The sequence below is a fragment of the Uloborus diversus genome, chromosome 4, assembly GCF_026930045.1.
Source record: "Uloborus diversus isolate 005 chromosome 4, Udiv.v.3.1, whole genome shotgun sequence".
NCBI lineage: Eukaryota > Metazoa > Arthropoda > Arachnida > Araneae > Uloboridae > Uloborus > Uloborus diversus.
Window position 1 is genome coordinate 82,531,612 of NC_072734.1, and position 18,087 is coordinate 82,549,698.

Below are 18,087 nucleotides of genomic sequence, written 5' to 3' on the forward strand. Positions count from 1 at the left end.
GTTTTGAGTTCTTTCAGTTAAAGCAGAAAACGAAAGAAAATAGCGATTGTTTCTCACAATTATTACTGACCCTGACAACGCCGGGTATTTTTGCTAGTTTACTATAAAGAGAAAACATTACACACGCATGGTAAAAATGTATTTTCTTTATTTCGAAATGACTGCCTAGGTACACTTTTGATGTGATGGTTAATGAATATGATGAACATTTTTGATATTCGAACGTTGAATTTTATTATTGGGAACGATACCTAAGCTCTGCAAGGCATTTTTTCGTTATTTTTCCTTTTTTTTTTCTATATAGGACTGTTCTCCTTGTCCCCCGAAAGGTGCTTTCGGAACTCCGGGTAACTAATGAAACCATCTACGTTGTCATCATATGCGAAGAAACTGTCCACAAGCTCTGCAAAAAAAATAATAATAATAATAATAAATAAATGATAAAAGAAACACGCTATAAAAATTATATAATTGTTGTAAAAAATTAGTTTTATTAGTTTCTTTTCTTATTGTAAAGTTAAAGGGTCTTTTTTTTTTTTTTTTTGAAAAAAAAAAGTGTGGAGACTTCTAGTTGCTAACCAATCATCTGCGAAAGATGTAACTCATTTGTAGGGCAGGATTTCACCGAGCTTAAATTTTGTTAAATAACTAGCAGCACCCACACTGCGATGCCCGTGCTAAAAATTTAATGGAAGTCCGTTGAATTAAAAAAAAAAAAAATGACGCCCCCTCCCCCTTTGACGTGAAATGATAATTTTTCTTTGTATAAAATGCACACCCTTTAAAAAAAAAAGACCTATTAAAGTTTCTTTGGAATTTAAAACTTTTCGTCAAATCATTAAATTAGATTTACAGTTGCTTTAAAACACTATTTAGCGAGTGAAGTGGTTTTTACCGCAATTTAAAATATTTCGCCAAATAAACAGAAAAAGGCATCAAATAATGTCTTTCAAATGTAAAAATAGTTCCGCAACTCTATTGTTTACTGCCAAACTCGCCCAGCAATCACGTTATCATATAGTCCATCCGTCTAACGAAAAAAAAAAAAAATCCAGTTTAACATTCAAAAATCATCGTCAGAATAAAAAAAGAAAACGTCGTACATTTCACTCGGATAAAAACAAATCAAAAGTTTCTTTTCTTTCAAAACAAATCGCCAAAACAGTGAATTACATTTACGGTTGCTTTAAAACAATAATCTTAGACTGAACCGCTCAGCGCCTAACGCGCCAAGCGACCAAGCTTCCGGAACCTAGCCTTTTTGCGAGTGAAGCGGATATTTTTTCTTTGGCAATAATAAATGTTTCGCCAAACAGACAAAAAGTATAAAATCACATTAACAGTAGCTTTCAAATCTTTATATATTAAGAGCTGCGTTGCCTGACTTTGCCCGGTCTACCTTGAGAGAGTAAAGATTGTGTCAAGTGACATATATTCAACAATCAGGGTTAAATGAAAGAAAAAAAAAACACCATGCAAAATTATCCTTCCAAACAATGACGACAGATATTAAAATAATTTTAAGAAATTAAAATGCGAAAGATGGATTTTAAAAGCGTAACCATGGAAGCACGAAATAAATTAAGTTTAAGAAATTAAATGCAAAACAAGGAAAGAAACAATGGATTCAAAAAGTGTAACCGTGGAAATACGAAAATAAAATGGTTGACAACCTGAATCAAAATGACATTTTTCGAATTTGATTTAAAAACGCTTGTAACTTTTTTTTCTTTGAAGATAGAAGCTAAGTTTTTAGAACACAGGTCGAGAGAGATCTGGAGTAAAAAATGTCGCTTTTTTGAATGGTGTCAAAAAGAAAACTGTGGGGCAATTTCTTCACTTTTTAGTGATAGATTTAATGAAGAAAGTAGTGCCTAAATTTCAGCTAAGCCTAGAAAAGTTCGAGCTAAAAACGTAAATTACTCCCACCGTAATTAAGTTAGAGCATTGAAACAAATTGTTTAGAACGCAGAAAATTTTACCCTTTTCAACGATATATAATATTAATATGTGCAAGTAATTTTTTACTCTCATATTCGGGAATTTTTGTGAAATTTGGGCCTAAATTGGAATAAAAAAAGAACTATTTCTCGGATTTTTTTTTCGAATTATAGCCTATGTCACTCAGTAAGAAAGCACCTTTCATATAGTGAAGGAATTTTTCCAACAGGTGCAGTGGTTCCGGAGATTACCTCGAACATATAAACACACAAAAAGCCGCAAAAATTTTGCAAGCGGAGTTAGATTTAGTCTTCGTGCTTAAAGTTAAATAAGTTGTGCAAATACAATAAAACCTGTGAATTTGACCACCCTTGTTCGTTGACCACCTATCTGAGTTGACTACTAAAGTAGTGCACCGCAAGTGGTCAACTTACACAGGTTTCACTGTATTAAGGTGTTTTAGTAATTCTGTCTTAGGTATGAAGCAGAAGAAACAAAGAAAAAAATCCTTGAATAATTTTAATAATCCATAAAGGATAAAACACCTTAATTCCAACAGAAAAAACTGTGAGTGATTCATGCATTCTTTTATGTTGCTTCTTTGTTGCTTATCATACAGGACAAAAAAATTTTAAAGATACAGATAGATACGATGGATTAAAACTTTTTAGTGGGTTTATGCTTACTTTCTCAAACTATCTGTGCTAAAATTTTAATTATGAATAATATTATTCGTTATTTCTCGAAAACTGTAAGTTTACAAGGGAAAAAAAATGTTTAAAGAAACTCTATATTTTAGTGTGTGCATTAATGTTAAATGAATGCTTCACTTGCACTTGCCAAATCGATTAACTGCATAAAACAAAAAGTCGAGAAAAGTGATGAAGAAGTTAGTGTCATCTATAGGAATGAATAGGCCCTGGTGTTACATTTTCTGCCATCGCAGGATCAGGAATGTCTGAACCAAAAGTTTAATATGAATTCACATTCTAAGCATTGATTAAGCACTATTAAAGCAGAAATAAGGATTTTTTAAAAAAGTGGAGTTGATCGATTTGGCAACTGAGGCATCCAATTAACGTTTTAATCAATGTATCTGCTAATTAATGTCGTACTAAGTTTAGACGTAATTTACATTCCTTCAAAGGAAAGGATGAAAGTAATGCATGGCATCAAATACGTGTCCGACTAAATTCCGTTTCGCTCCAACCACTAATAATTACCAAGCAGCCAACTGCGTACACGTCTTCGGAATGGGTGAGAAATCAAAGTCGCACAATAGAGGAAACCGGGAGAGCCAGGTTCTGCGAAAGTTTTCAAACTTTTTAATACTTGGTTTGACTCTCAACTCGCAAAAGTGATGACAGGCACGAGCAGATTTTAATAGGGTAGCTATAAAATGCTTTGAATCATATCTTGCGATACACCTCCAGAGTAATAATAATAATAATAATAATAACAATAACATTTATGATAATAATGCAATAACAAAATTTTCTTTTTACTCTACCTTCCTTTTCCTCAAATGGCATATCATGCTGTTCGGTGTTGTGTTCCATGGCATGCGTCATTGCAGCCATGAGTTCATGCCCATCTAATTTCCCGTTGTCGTCAAAATCATGCATCCTGCAAAAAAAAAAAAAAAAAAAAAAAAAAAAGAGGCATTGAACTCAGTATCTTCTTCTCGCATCAACATTGTCATACTTTTTAGTTATAAAAACTAACCGCAGTTGGAAAGATAATTCTTCTTATGTAAAACTATTTCGATTGCTGTTTTATTTTAATGTACAAATTTTATGACATTTCAAATACAGAGGGCGGAAAAAAAAACCCGTTAAGTAAACTCGTAAGGTTATATACAGTGTCTCCCAAAAGTGTTCGTACACTTTGAAATGTTTAAGTAAAACCAAAATAACTCGAAACTGAATTCGGAAATGAAGTCCAATATTTTTTCACATCATTCCTATGTCATTCTAAATACAACCCATTGGTTTTTTCAAAATATGGACGGATCTTCTTTTTGAAATGGGTCAGAAAACGAAGAGACAGAGAAATAACACGCCACAAAAGTCATCGTAAACTCAAATATTTTCGAATAAATTCATGATTAAAATTATCATATGCCGTTTTATTAATATTTTTGCTTTGTGTTGACCTTTATAAGTCATTTGACTTTATTTTTTTTTTTTTGTTTATTTATTTCTTAATATTGTGCTTATTACTGTAAAATGGCTGGTATTCGTAAAAAACCACAAACATCATTCGAAATTTGAATTTTTTTCATCACAGTAGCGGTAAATTGGTTTGAAATGTCTCTAAATTAGTTAATTTATTCCATTCTATAGTAAAGTGCTTGATAAAATGCTTTAAAGAAAAGAATCGGACCGAAAAGAAGGTAAGAAAAAGTCAACCGGCAAAGTTGACAAAACGTGATCGGAGATTTAAAGTTAAAAAATTCATGAAAAATACACATTTGAGTGCTGTAAAAGTTTCTGCAGAGTTAAATGAAACATTTTATATTTAATTTTCACCTAAAATTGTTCGCCAAGTTCTCTGATTAGCTGGATGAAATGGGACCTCTTCCCGCAGAAATTTTCTTATTTGTGCGAAAAACACAAAGCTTACGCTTTTCGTCGCAAAATCAATGATAAATAAGCTAAAAATGTTTTAGAATCATGTCTAGATAAAAATTAATTCCACATTTTAGGTTAAAATGTTGTATAACTGTTAGTAGAAGAAAGAATTTTTAACCTAATCTTAAGAACTTATTTGGATCAGTTAATCAGGACGGTGGAGGTGTTCTAGTGTGAGGGTGCATATCAACATCAGGACTTGGTAGTTTGTAATTTTTTGATGAAATAATGAATCATGCTGTTCCTTTATATGTTTTAAAAACCAATTTTGAACTCTTAAGCCAAAAATTTGGTTATTGGAAACAACTTTGTTTTTTTATCAAGATAACGATAAGAAGCACACGGTTTTCAGCGTTTGCGTCTAGTGCCTCGAAAATTGTCCTAAAGTTTAGAAAATAACCCTCAATCACCAGATTTTAACTTAATGTAACGTATTTAAAGATATTTGGAGGCTAGATTACGAAAATAGGGCTTTAAAATGAAAATAGAGCGATGAACAGTAAGACTTGAAGTATGGTTGAATACTTACTCAGAAATTACGCAAAAAAAAAAAAGAAAGAAAGAAAAAGAATGAAATCTATTCTCAGACGTTTAAAAGTTGTATGAATACTGTATGATATTCTACTAATTAATAACTTAATCAAAAGTTAGATTATTCAATAATTTATTGACATTTTATAAAGTGTACGAAGACTTTTGTGAGATAAAATTTCCGGCACTTTTTGGTTTTTGATTTAAAAAAAAAATAAGTTTTAATATTTTTTAAAAACTTTTCATGTAGTTTTATTAAAAATTGATCATAGATCTTATAATTAAATACCTATTCCGAAATATTAATTCTAACTAATGGATTGGGGCCTATTTCGTTGAAAGTCGTAGGTGTACAAAGACTTTTGGGAGCCACTGTATATAAAAAAAACTAATATTTTAATATAACTTTTTAAAAATAAATTAATTAACAAAACATTTGAAATACACTGCCCAAAAAAATGAGGAGAGCACATGGTTTTAACGAAATTTACGCAAATGATTTTACCGAAAACTAAAGTCTTAAAGCTGGTTTGAAAACATAAGATGAAAACTGTTTGCAAATAACTTTCCGGACGGCGAAAACCAGAAAAAGGGTTTTAGTGCAAACATCGTGATTTTGCAGTAGCCTTCTTTTTTGCTGTCTCAGTGGGGAAATTCATTCAGTCGGTTGCTCATTTCTGATCTAAATTAGTTCACTTCTATTCGATAGTTTAAGCTTTGTCTGAGTGTTTCTTGCCTCACCGAGTAATGTCGAAAGAAGTTCCTGAGGTTCGTTTCCATACAGAGCTTGTTTAGCTCAAACAAACTGGTAAAACCCTTGATTTGCCTAACACCAACCCTAACTCTCGATATAATTTATCCAAGCTCCTGAAATTGATACGGAAAACAGCAAAGATAAACATAATTCTTTTGACAGGAATTTCTGCTATAAAAAAACTCTCTAAATCAAATAAAATCAAGATTAAATATCCTCATTTTTGCTCAGTTCGTAGATCAGAACTTATTGTTATTTAAGGCTTTGAAAGACTGAAAGCTCTTAGCAGACGTTTGCATCCGACGAACAGCCACAGTGCCATTCTACATCTGGATAACTGGACTAGAATTAGCTAGAGTTCCTATTTCAGTATTAAATACTTTTGAGTTTAAAAAGGTCAAGTGGTTAGTCATGCTGTTTTTCATACAGAAGACCCGGGCTTAGACCCGGGTATGAAAAGAACCTACCACTTCTCCTGCACTATATAGCAACTCTAAAATTTCATGCTAAAAAAGTTAGAGAACACAATAAAATGTCCTTCAGCTGTTATTTCGGCAATGAAAAGCCTGTTTAAGCTGCTATTTCATGTAGAACAATATAAAAGAAAATTGTTGACCGTTCTTTCTAAGGAAACTGCCGGTGGTTCATCAACTTCAAATAATGATATGCCGATTTTACACATCAATAATCTTTTATATCAGTAATAAGAGATTTGAATGAAAGTTTCTTTGAATCATTGTACTTTTCAGTACATTCAGCCAGCATTTTTGTCGCCGAGTCAAAATTTAATGGTTTCTCCGTTGAAATACCTATTTTTTTTATTCAGGACTGGGTTTGGAACTACTGATTGTGCTCCTCTAAACATTCTCTTTTATTGTGTCACTAAACTTTTTCGAAAAGAAACTCTTGTCGAAAATTGACTTCATTATGTCGTACATTGTGGACTACAACAAAATTTCATTTATATATATATTTATATAAAAAACAAGAAATTTAAGCGAACTATTTGGGGCAAACCCAATCTGGCGGTATTTTGAAATCAGATCACAATGCCACTAAACAGATCCTAATCACAGCATTTCTATGATGTGAGGTTAGGTTTGACCCAGCTATAACTTCCAACGTGCACACACGTGTGCGCTTTAGAACCTTTGTGTGCACGTGCGTGTAACTTTTTGTTGCATGTGCACAAATAAATTTTACCTCAACTTGTCCGAGAACCTCTGCACTGCACCCTCTCGACTGGTTAAAATTAAAAATTTATGAATCTGTGGTAGTTTGTAAAATTTTGATTGATGATTTTTGTATATGGAGTAATGAAATTTTTGAAAAGGTCACGTCTACGGTAATAAAATAATAGTTTAAAAAACTAGAAAAACACGCTTTAGTAGCAAAATGAATTAAAAAGTAAAAAATAATCTTTGGATGATAGTAGTTGACCAATCACTTAATTTTAATGTAATACAAAAAACCGTGGGGTGCTGTCTATTTACATTTTTGCATGGACAACAAATGGAAGAAATTCAAGACAACTGATAAGAAGCCCCCCACGCTTTTTTGTATTACATTAAAATTAAGTGATTGGTCAACTACTAACATCAAAAGATTATTTTTCACTTTTTAGTTCATTTTGCTACGAAAGCGTGTTTTTTTAGATTTTTAAACCATTATTTTATTTTTCTGTGTTTTAGTCTTATGTTGGAGAATTATCAGGCGACGAAATTATTTATAAAACGAGTGCGAGGTAATATCTTAAAGTTAAGACAAGGGCACCCCGATGGTAAGCTACTGTGAGTCATCGATGTATGTTTGCGGAAATCATATTTATATTACTTTGAAAATTTGAGATGCATTTGAATAAAAGTTTTGTTCAACAATGGTCTGATCAGCAATGAATTTCCAATTGAAGGCTCACCTAAATTTTGGCATGAAATTAGTTAAAAACAATTATATTTCATGTTCTAATTACCTTGGAACATGGGAACAAATTTTGTCTGATGCAGAAAAATTAAAGGTTTTTGTAGATATTTTTAAATAATTTTTGCGAGCATTTTTTAATGTTTTTTTTTTTTTTTTAATTTTTCCTTTTTCACATTGTTGGATTTATGCCAAAATATTGATTAAAATTGCTAAAATTGGAGGAAACTAACAATTAAAAGAGTTAATTAATGAATTTGATTATAGAATATTGCATTGTCATCGGGTCTGAGGTCGCGTGCCAAATTTCAAAAGAATCTGATCGCAGGAAGTGGACGAAATTTGAGCTGCAAGATTCCGTTACAAGATACATACATACATACAGGTGAAACTAATAAAAGCGTGTTAAAAAGGAGATGAAATTGAAGCCGGAAATATGAGATATATTGGTGTGAAAATGGGCGGGATTATGATAAAGTAGCCGTTTCGCTAGAATGATTATCACTAATATCGCGAAGGGACCCAATCAAGTAGCTGGAGTATTGGTTTACATTTTAACTTAGGTTTTAATGCAATTTCCACAGCGTGCTTCCAAATGTCCATCAATATCAAAGTTTAAAATAACTCAATTGAGATTCATTGATGCAATGTTTTGAACCAAAAAGAGTCCCAAGATCTTTCTTGGGATACATCGGTGAAACTTTCGGCTACATTGTTTTAGTATAGCGTCTTGCGTGTCTTCTCTACCTACCTTACTCCATGTTTTTGTATGTGTATAATCTAGTGCTTTACTTAGCTGCAAAAACTTATTTTTAAAACTTATCAGATATTTTTTCCTTAAAAAATCACATTTAAAACAAACAAGCAAAAGAACACGTCTTCACATCAGTGCATTAATGAGAGTTAATGATTTAGCATACCTTAAAAAGTAAAATAAAGCTTCATTTGTCGAAATTTGCCCAGCATCTTGCATTTTTGTAATCCGCTGCATGTCTTGCTTAATATGCCTAAAAGCAACAATAGGAACTATTAATAATAACTTTTCTTGACCTTTCCTGCAAAACCAAGAAAAATCATATGAACGGGGGTGCCCAATTTCCCAAGAGCAGCGGGGGTCCCCCCCCCCCAAAGAAAAGGAGAAAAATAACCAAAAATCACTCCCTTAAAAATTGCAATAGGCAGTCTGCGTCCCTTCCCTACCCGTACACCCCTGCAATGAATTAACTTATATTTCAACTAAAAATACTTGAATTTCGTTTCTTTAAACAAAAAGTTGCAATTTGCCAAAAGTTGTGTTTTTCCAAAAATTTAACAAAAAGGTTTTGTCAAAGAAATTGAAATTGTTTCTTTTATTATTGTATTTTAATCTTATTCTTCCAAGCAGATGATTTAAATCTTTGGGAAATAAATAAGATTGCGAAGCTGTCTTCGGTGGTTGGTGAGTGTCAGCTAGCAGGATAAGGGCCTGATTAACCTCTGAAATTAGAGGAAGCTCGGCCTCATTTTGGGGAGCACACTTTTGTTTGGGATTTTTTTTTTCTGAACATTCTATGCATATTGATACAACACTAATGCTAAGTGGCTCAGAAAAATTCAGATTTAAATTTATTCCATCTTACCGACTGACAGAAATTTTTGTTTATTACATACGTTGTACTTGAATTCTCAGCAAATATAAGTAGTAAAATGTTGAATCATGAGTTGAATAAAATCTCACATTTGAAAATCTAGCTTGTGGCTACATTTTATCATATGTATTTCTATAATTATTTAAAGCTTTCTAACATTTTTGTTTAACAGGTTCTAATGTTTGCAATCTCGTTAAAAAAAACGCAGTTAAAAGCAAAAACAGGAAATGTTAAGCACAGTTTTATAGTAAAATTTGGGCGCCCTAAAAATTCTGAGGGGAAGCTCAAGCTTCCCGAGCTTTTTAGGTAATCAGGCCTTGAGCACAGGGTGAGATGCATATAAAAGACTCACACAAAATAAAAACCCATTACAAGATAGTGAAATTATACAGTGAAAGGAATTTAATGATTTCTTTTCTTCACTATTTTCCCTTTTTTGACCTATAGTTTACATCAAATTCAAAAAGTTCAAACATAATTTCATATTTTCGAGAAATGGATAATAAGATAAGCTTTATTAAAATAATTATAAAGAAAACTTGGTTCCGTGTGAAAACTCATTCCACATTCTACATTGTTAAATAAGGGTGTATATTAAGAAGGTGGGATACGGGATAAAATGGATAGTTTTACACCTTTAGAAATTTTCTGCCCATCACAAATTTTGCTTAGAAACGTGTTTTTGCTTAGTAATATATTTTAAACTACAATTATTTCAAATTGGAAGTTTTTAATTTTAATCTAGTTATATTTGTACTGTACTTCCTTTTCGATTGTGCCCATAAAAGACTAATTTATTGTCCTTCTTACGAGTCAACATTTCTCTGTTGGACAGATAGATTTTAATCCCTTTTTTCTTCTTCTCTACATAGTATAAAATGAAGTCCCCAAAAAGCGTCTGTGTGTTTGAACTCGCAAAACTAGAGAACTACCAAGCCGATTAAGGTTTGCAGACCAGTTCGAAAAATATTCGATGAGTAGTTCTTTTTTTATTCCAATTTAGGCCCAATTTTCTCATAAATTCCCGATTATAGGGGTTAAAAATTACTTGCACATATTAATATTATATTGTTGCAAAGAGCAGAACTTTCCGCGTTCTACGGAGTTTGTTTCAATGATCTAACTTAATTACGACGGGAGTTATTTGCATTTTTAGCTCGAATTTTTTTTAGGTTTAGCTGAAATTTAGGTACTACTTTCTTCATTCAATCTACCAATAAAAAGTGAAGGGACTGTCCCACAGTTTTCTTTTTCATAGAACTGAAAAGAGCGGTTTTTTTTTACTCCAGATCTAGCTAGACCTATGGTCGAAAGTTTAACCCTCTATCTCCATTAGAAAAAAAGTTACAAGCGAATTAAATGAAGTTCAAAAATCTGTTCTCTATTCAAGTTTTTAACCATTTTATTTTGCGTTTCCACGGTAACGCTTTTTGAATCCATTGTTTATTTCCATCTTTTTCATTTTCAATTCTTAAACTTATTTTATTTTGTGTTTCCATGGTTACGCCTATTAAATCCATCTTTCTCATTTTATTTTAATTTCTTATAAGTATTTTAGTATCTGTCGTCATTATTTGGCGGGGAAATTTTACATGATATTTTTTTTTTCCTTGTCGTTTGAGCTGAACAATTAAATATTTAGCTGTCAAATATTAAAGAACAAAATAAGTTTAAATATAATATTAGTGCAAGATATAGGGGGAGTCGGAGCTTGTTAGTTTACTTTTCTCCTTTTTCCATTTTTATCTCATTAAAAAAGAATAGACTGAACTTCTACTATAAGTTTATTAAATATTTCTCATCAATTAATGATTATAAATTAATTTAAATATAGAATACTTCATTTTCATCGGGTCTGGGATAGCATACAAAATTTCAAAAGAATCTGATCACCGCAAGTGAGTGAAAAGTGAGTTGCAAGATTTCACCCAAACGGACAAGAACCAAGCCCAGTTAATAAAAACATGGTAATTAGTCCTGTCATATTATACATCAAAATCGCAAAGTGCGATGTAATTCTGATTTTTTAATATGTTATTTGGGTCAGTTAGGGTAGTGTAAACCTAAGTCAGAAGTTTTCAAAAACATTGTGCTCGCTGCGTAATTCGCGAAAAACTGCGAAATTTTCGGACTTTTTTAGTTTTTCCTTTTTAACTCCAAAACTAACCAACTTTTGATTTTTAATGTGGATACCCGTTGTAAAGCACATTAAATTTTGAACACTTTTAGCTCAAGTGGCAGTCTTACGATCATTAGTTTAGGAGATATCGTACTTCAAAAATTAGCCATTTTTGGCGAAAAATAATAAATTATGTTTCGATCGCATTCTACGCCAAATATGGACATGGATTTCCACTCTAATTGAAATAAACTGGGCATACTGTTACAGTACATTTAATTGGTTTGATCTTATTCTAAAAAAAAAAAAAAGCGGCAAAGAATGATATAATAAGACTCTAATGTGTGTTTATATAAGTTATCTGTGCTGGCTAAATACGGCCGAACTGAAGAAGAAAAAAAAAAAAGAAAGAAGTGATAGGTCTATTTCTTTTATTTTATTATTTTTTTTCCTGTCAATTAGAATGGCAAATATGTCGTGGGAAGTCTTTTTAAATGGCAGACTGCACAAAGCTGAGCAGCTAATACGAGCTCTGCAACAACAGCATGCTTCCATATATCCCTTCTTGCACTAATATGAGAGACATCTTATAAAAAACGGGTGAGGCTGGTTCGTTTAATGTTGTGATTCGTGACGAACCAACCTCAAAAGTTATGTTGGTCTTCAACCAACTCAACTCAGAGGCGTTTTTCTAATCTGCCAACCATTTGTTTACTTCTCAGAAAATGAAATACGAATGGAATGAAGCTACTCTTTTCGTTGAAGACTAAGATAGATGGTTCACAGTTGCATTACATTCTGCTTTGACGAACAGGTGGAACTGAATACTGCCATTGGATATCGGTGGATGCCTCAATTCCATGCAGAGCAACTATCTTCATCTCTACAGCTTCGGCTAAAGCTTCGTGACTTACTTCAGGAAGAAAAGTTGTGGTGGTCTAGTCAACCCAGCCCCGGTTCGTTTGAAAAACACCGCACAGTTTTGGTTTTTTTTAACCAGTCATGGGAAGATTTGGTATCACATATACTAACTGCATGAAGAAAGAGTACGAATCTGAGAGCAATTCCATCTTCCCTCGGTTGAAAAAAAAATCATAAAGCTGAATACAAATGGATTGGACTTGGGCCCTTTTATGGAGGGAAATATTTATCCCTATTTTCCATTCTTTCTTCTTGAATGATGTTTTCAATAAGTATAGTCGTTCGATAATATTGAATTTAAATGGACAAGGGGAGGCCCTTCTCCTTCTAGGTTTCCCGCTAAAGTTTTATGTTTGATATGATGAACCTGGACAGTTTCATTTTCTTTTGTAAAAAGAATGAGTGAACTCTTATTTTCATTTAATATTCTTTGTTTCTCTACTCGCCCGTCTTCGAATAATTGAATCTCATTACAAATTCGTCTGATATCAAAAATATTCTCTATTCAAAACAAAACTCGGTTGGTAACTTTCCAGTCGAAAAACAAAATGCGGCCGAACATCAATGTGATAGGTATATTTAAGTAGGGGAAGGAATGTCTGCGTTACCTGTCGTCAACTATTGTCCTATTTTTTTATTAATTTTTCCTTCCTAATCGGCGTGTTTTCCCAACACATTAACTTATATAAACGCAAATATTAGAGTCTTATTATATCATTCTTCGCCCCTTTTTTTAGAATAGGATTTTCCATATTGTCTTGAAAAGTGTTTTGTCTCATTTCTTTAAAAATCGAATTTTATGACTATTGTTTGTTTGTTTCGCAATCGCAAAATAATTAATGAAATTACAGACTTCGTTTTTGACTTAAATGAAAGCCAATTAAATTTACTGTAGCTGTATGCCCAGTTTTTTTCTTTCAGAGCAGGAATGTCCATATTTGGCCTGAAATGAGATCAAAGCATATTTTTTTTTTATTTTTCGCCAAAAATGGCCAATTTTTGAAGTACGATATCTCCTAAATTTTTGGTCGAACAGAACGCCATTTGAGCTTAAATTGTTTAAAATTTAATATGCTTTAAAACGAGCATTTATATTTAGCATCAAAAGTTGGATAGTTTAGGAGTTAAAAAGGGAAAGCTAAAAAAAGTCCGAAAATTTCGTAGTTTTTCGCGAATTACACTGCGAGCACAGGTTTTTGAATACTGCAAACTTAGGTTTACACTACCCTCAGAGCCCGATCGTTCTAATCTTGGACATGGGGCCCAATTCTATTTTAGGGCCCACCTAGAGCCCAACTAAGGTTTTTGAAGACACACGAAATTCACCCCCCCCCCCCCATTCTCGCTTATACTACATAATGAAACAATAAAATATTTCGATACTTTCGTATTAGCACGGCCATGCTAAATTTGATGGTACCTCATATCACAATATAGTATATACATTTAAAAAGTAGAAGAGATCTAGTATACGGCAACTATATAAGAAGTGGTTAAACTTCGGCTGTTGCAGTAAACCGTAAATGTCAAAATTATCTACGATATAACTTTTAATAGTAAGTACAGACTAAACTTGGAGTGGTTTTGTGATTTGCAAAAGAGATAAATTTTTCATGGGGGAAATTTATCAACAAATAAGAGATTTTCCACTTGTCTTGGCATTTGCAAAAATATTAATGAAATCATTGTACTCTAGATTCTGCGTGAAATAATTATTTAAGCGTAATAATGCTAAGGATGATAGTTTTCCTTGCTGCAAAAAAAAAAAAAAAAAAAAAAAAATCACAAAGGAGATTTTATTCTTTTTAAGAATGAAAATGATCGTTCTCCGGTGCAATTGGATATTGGGATTGTTAAAAAAATGCATATAATAGTCTCAACACTTGGAAATCCTGAAGAGAGGTATTTATTAATGGCATGTAGGAGGATTTTGGGTCCACTGAAATCTAAAAGGAGGGACCTGTGCCCCGCGTGTCTCTGTGGTAATCAGGCTCTGACTACCCTAACTGATCCAAATAACATATCAAAAAATCAGAACTACATCGTGCTTTGCGATTTTAGCCACCCCTCCCCCCCCCCCCCTTTTTTTTTTTTTTTTTGTATAATATGACTGGACTAAATAAAAGAACATTCCCGTTGATTTCTGCCAATTTTAGCTTCTGGTACTACTCATTTTACACCACCCGTGGTGTCAAATTTGGGATGATACAGAGACAAATTTTTAGAACATTTCCATAAAATGAAAATGTATGTATGGGTGACAAAGTTAATGAGTCCTTTACATGAGCAGTGTGAAAGATATTGCAGTTTTTTTATTTATTAATTAATTTATTTTTTTTAATAAAAATGTGCTGAACAGAAGAACACTCATTTTTCTGACTTTTTTTTAATTCCTAAGAAAACATGCAATTCAAGCATCCCCAAACGAAATTTCGATTTAAAGTTTTTAAACACCTTAAATCAGGGTTGGCAAAAACCCGGGGTTTTTTTTAAAAGTCCATGGACCCAGGGTTTTTTTGGGTTTTTTTTAAATAAAACCCCCAAAAAAACCAACTAAAGCTGGGTTTTTTAAAAGAAATGAGGTTTTTTTTTGTCTTTTTTTAGGGAAAATGTGGGGTGCTTGTAGCATATTGTAGCGTAAGTATATGGACAAAGCACAAAAATTATCTTGAGCTGGAAAAAGCTGGAAAATTCGGTGTTTTCTGAAGAAAAGTAAAACAGACGACGAAACCCAAGAATGGTGAAGTTTCAGATTTTTTAGTTTCTATGATTACTAGCAGTTAGGGCAAAGTTACTTCTCGAGTGATAAAATCTATTGTTCGTTTGTTTGTTTTTAATTACTACATTTTTTTTGCATTTTACTTTATTATATTTCATTTTGTCATGCAAAACTACTGTAGAACCTCAAGTAGTTTAAATCCCTTTTTACTGAATTCCAGCTTAATCAAGACATTTCTTTGAATTTTATAGTGCCTGTTTTTCTATTTCTGTGTACAGAGTAAGAAATATTAAACTTTCTCGTAATATAATGAAAGTACTGTACATCCTATTCTGTTTTCTGTCCGACCATTTGTAAAACCTGTTAATTTCTAAAAAATATACCTTGTTTATTCGAGATTTGTGACGTGTTGGTTTGCAGAAAATAATTCACATGAAAGCCTTTTAACTAGAGTAATTTCCTCTGTACAATCCACAAATATTGAGAAAATCATACGTGACAGGACTTAGTCAAGATAATTTGAGTTATTTATTGACCAATTAAAGAAAAATGTAAATATATTTATTTAGAATATTTGAAGTATTTTTTTTAAGTATAGTAAATTAAGTGGTAAGAATAAATAAAAAAGATTTTATTCTGAAAGTATTAAAATTAATTAATTTTTTTTTAAACTTCTAAGAAAATTTTATAAAACCCAAAAGTGGGCTAAATAATGGGTTTTTTAAATGGTTTTTTTTTTTGAAAAAAACCCATTGGGTCCAACCCAATTGGATCTAATCCGGCCAACCTTGCCTTAAAGACTAGTCATTAACAAATTTCTCAAAAACAATAATTGGTGCAGTAGTTCCAATAAGAGGTCGAAAAAATGCAAAATGTCTTTTCATAATCCCAATAACTGTTGTTACTTTTTAATTTATATAGAAAACATTTTCAGTAATTTCTTTTTATTGCTTTAAGAAAGAAGAATATGTATATATAGTATATGGGGTCGTTTCCAAAATTTTAAAAGAATTTTTTTTCTAAAAGAGCGTGCTTAAAAATATAGGATCTGACCATTTTTTAAATAATTTGTTCAAGTTTAATATTTTAAAAAAATTACTTAAATCGGTGCGCTTTCATTGTTTACGTTTCTGTCATGTGACATCACAAATGATGAAGTGCCATTCAGTGTTGCCATTCACGGAGAAAAATATTTAATCGCGTCTTTACTCAAGTGTATTGTCAACGATATGGTTAATAGCAAGCGTAGAGCGCAATATTTAATTCGTTTCTTGATTATCATAACGTGGAAACGCGAAAGAAAGATGCGCCAAATTGCATCATTTGTGACGTCATAAAGACCACGCCTTGTTTTCAAAATCGGACATTTAAAAAAATTAATTAAAAAATAACTATTGGGAAAATGAAAGTATTTTCTGAGTCCATGTTATTTTTTTTTACTCATTCTATCAATTTCAGTGACTAAAAGTAGTATTTTTGACTGAAGGAAACAACCCCATTAAAACAATAAAGGAAACTAGTGAAAATAATAAAGAAAATTACTAACCAGTTCTACGTATCGACACGAAACGTCTTTTTATAAAACGAAAATTTTCATAATATCTTTTGTTGTTTTTTATTTTTAAATACTACTACCCATAAACGTAGTAACTTGTTAACATTTGACTGGAAACGATAGAAGTTACACATGCAAAAGAAAAAATAGTAATAACTCTAATACTATTAGTTCCATTTAATTCATGGAAAAAAGAACGAAAGAAAAAGATAATTCTATGAATATAATCCAAACATTTAATATTGTTTCTCGTGAGAAAAAAAATAACTGATTAACAATTATTATTTTTTACTCTTTAAAAAATACAATAAACACAGATGAGAGTAACCTCATTTTTCATGTAAAATGCTATCATTTCTTTAAGAACAGAGTAGAAACTGCTAAAAGATACATAATAATGTTTATTCACCCGAAGTATCAGTATTTAATAAAATATAAAACAGTTCACTTACTCTAAATCTCTTACTATGTCTGTGGCACCCCATCTCTTGCGTATTTCTCGCAATTCTGGATGTGCTAATCCTTTGGCAATATTTCGTAGATCACAAATAACATAGTTGCAAAAGAATGTACAAATAATTAAAATGAGATAAACAATAAAACAATTACTACGCTCCATACTTTTCAAAGAGTACATATCCACCTTCGAACGAAAAGAAATAAATGTTAGAAAATAAATATTCTGTATGTCAACTTAAAAAAGTCGTCTGTCGTGTTCGTTTGCTCATGTGGCAATCTCAGCGTTACCCGCATGCCTCATATTTCCGAGATAAATTTTGAGCTAGCGCTTGTATCCGTTATCGTCTACTTTCTGATAACAGAAGTTGATAAATCTACAAAATATCATATCGGATAAAGAGCACGAATCTAAGGCGAAGACGAAAATGGGTTTCTTTTTAAGTCGCCAATTGCATTTTCGTTTAAAACGGATGTGTTCCTTCTATACAGGGCAACATTTATATATTTAAAAGATTTGACACTAATTTTTTATAAAAACATTTAAAAAACTTGAGGATAAAATATTTACTTTGTACTTTTTTGTAAACATGTTTTATTTGCAATCTTACAATTGGTTTTTAATCTTTAAATGTAAATTTTCTTTATTTTTTTCACAATAGTTTTCACTTTATTTTTTGCTTTAAAATTTTTATTCGCAACTCCAACGAACTATAGGGGGCACTGAAGTCACTGTCTAATGGCGGAATTGAAAACTAAAACAAACGCACATGGTAACGAAGAAAATGCTAAAAGTGTTGTGATTTTTGTCGTACGTATGATTTTTTTCGCTTTATTCTTTTTAAATTAATTTTCAAAGTCTTGTGGATATTCTGGCCCACGTAGAAAGAAATGAGAATTCAAGAAGCATTAC

The 18,087-nt window shown here is 31.8% G+C and overlaps 2 protein-coding genes across 2 annotated transcripts in view; one reads left to right on the forward strand and one right to left on the reverse strand.

The window, feature by feature from the left end:
- Window positions 1–136: 136 nt before the first annotated feature.
- Window positions 137–17,525, reverse strand: LOC129220135 (multiple coagulation factor deficiency protein 2 homolog). Its single transcript, XM_054854484.1, has 4 exons — window positions 17,171–17,525; window positions 8,697–8,783; window positions 3,452–3,567; window positions 137–403 (listed from the first exon to the last, which is right to left on the reverse strand). The coding sequence occupies exons 1-4, from the start codon at window positions 17,353–17,355 to the stop codon at window positions 297–299; spliced, it is 495 nt and encodes a 164-aa protein (XP_054710459.1). The 5' UTR covers window positions 17,356–17,525; the 3' UTR covers window positions 137–296.
- The window catches only part of LOC129220134 (protein MTO1 homolog, mitochondrial-like), a 114,300-nt gene continuing 99,442 nt past the window's right edge, over window positions 3,230–18,087 (forward strand). The window contains exon 1 of the mRNA XM_054854481.1: window positions 3,230–3,329. The gene's annotated coding sequence lies outside the window, so the exon portion shown is untranslated. The remainder of the gene's footprint in view (window positions 3,330–18,087) is intronic.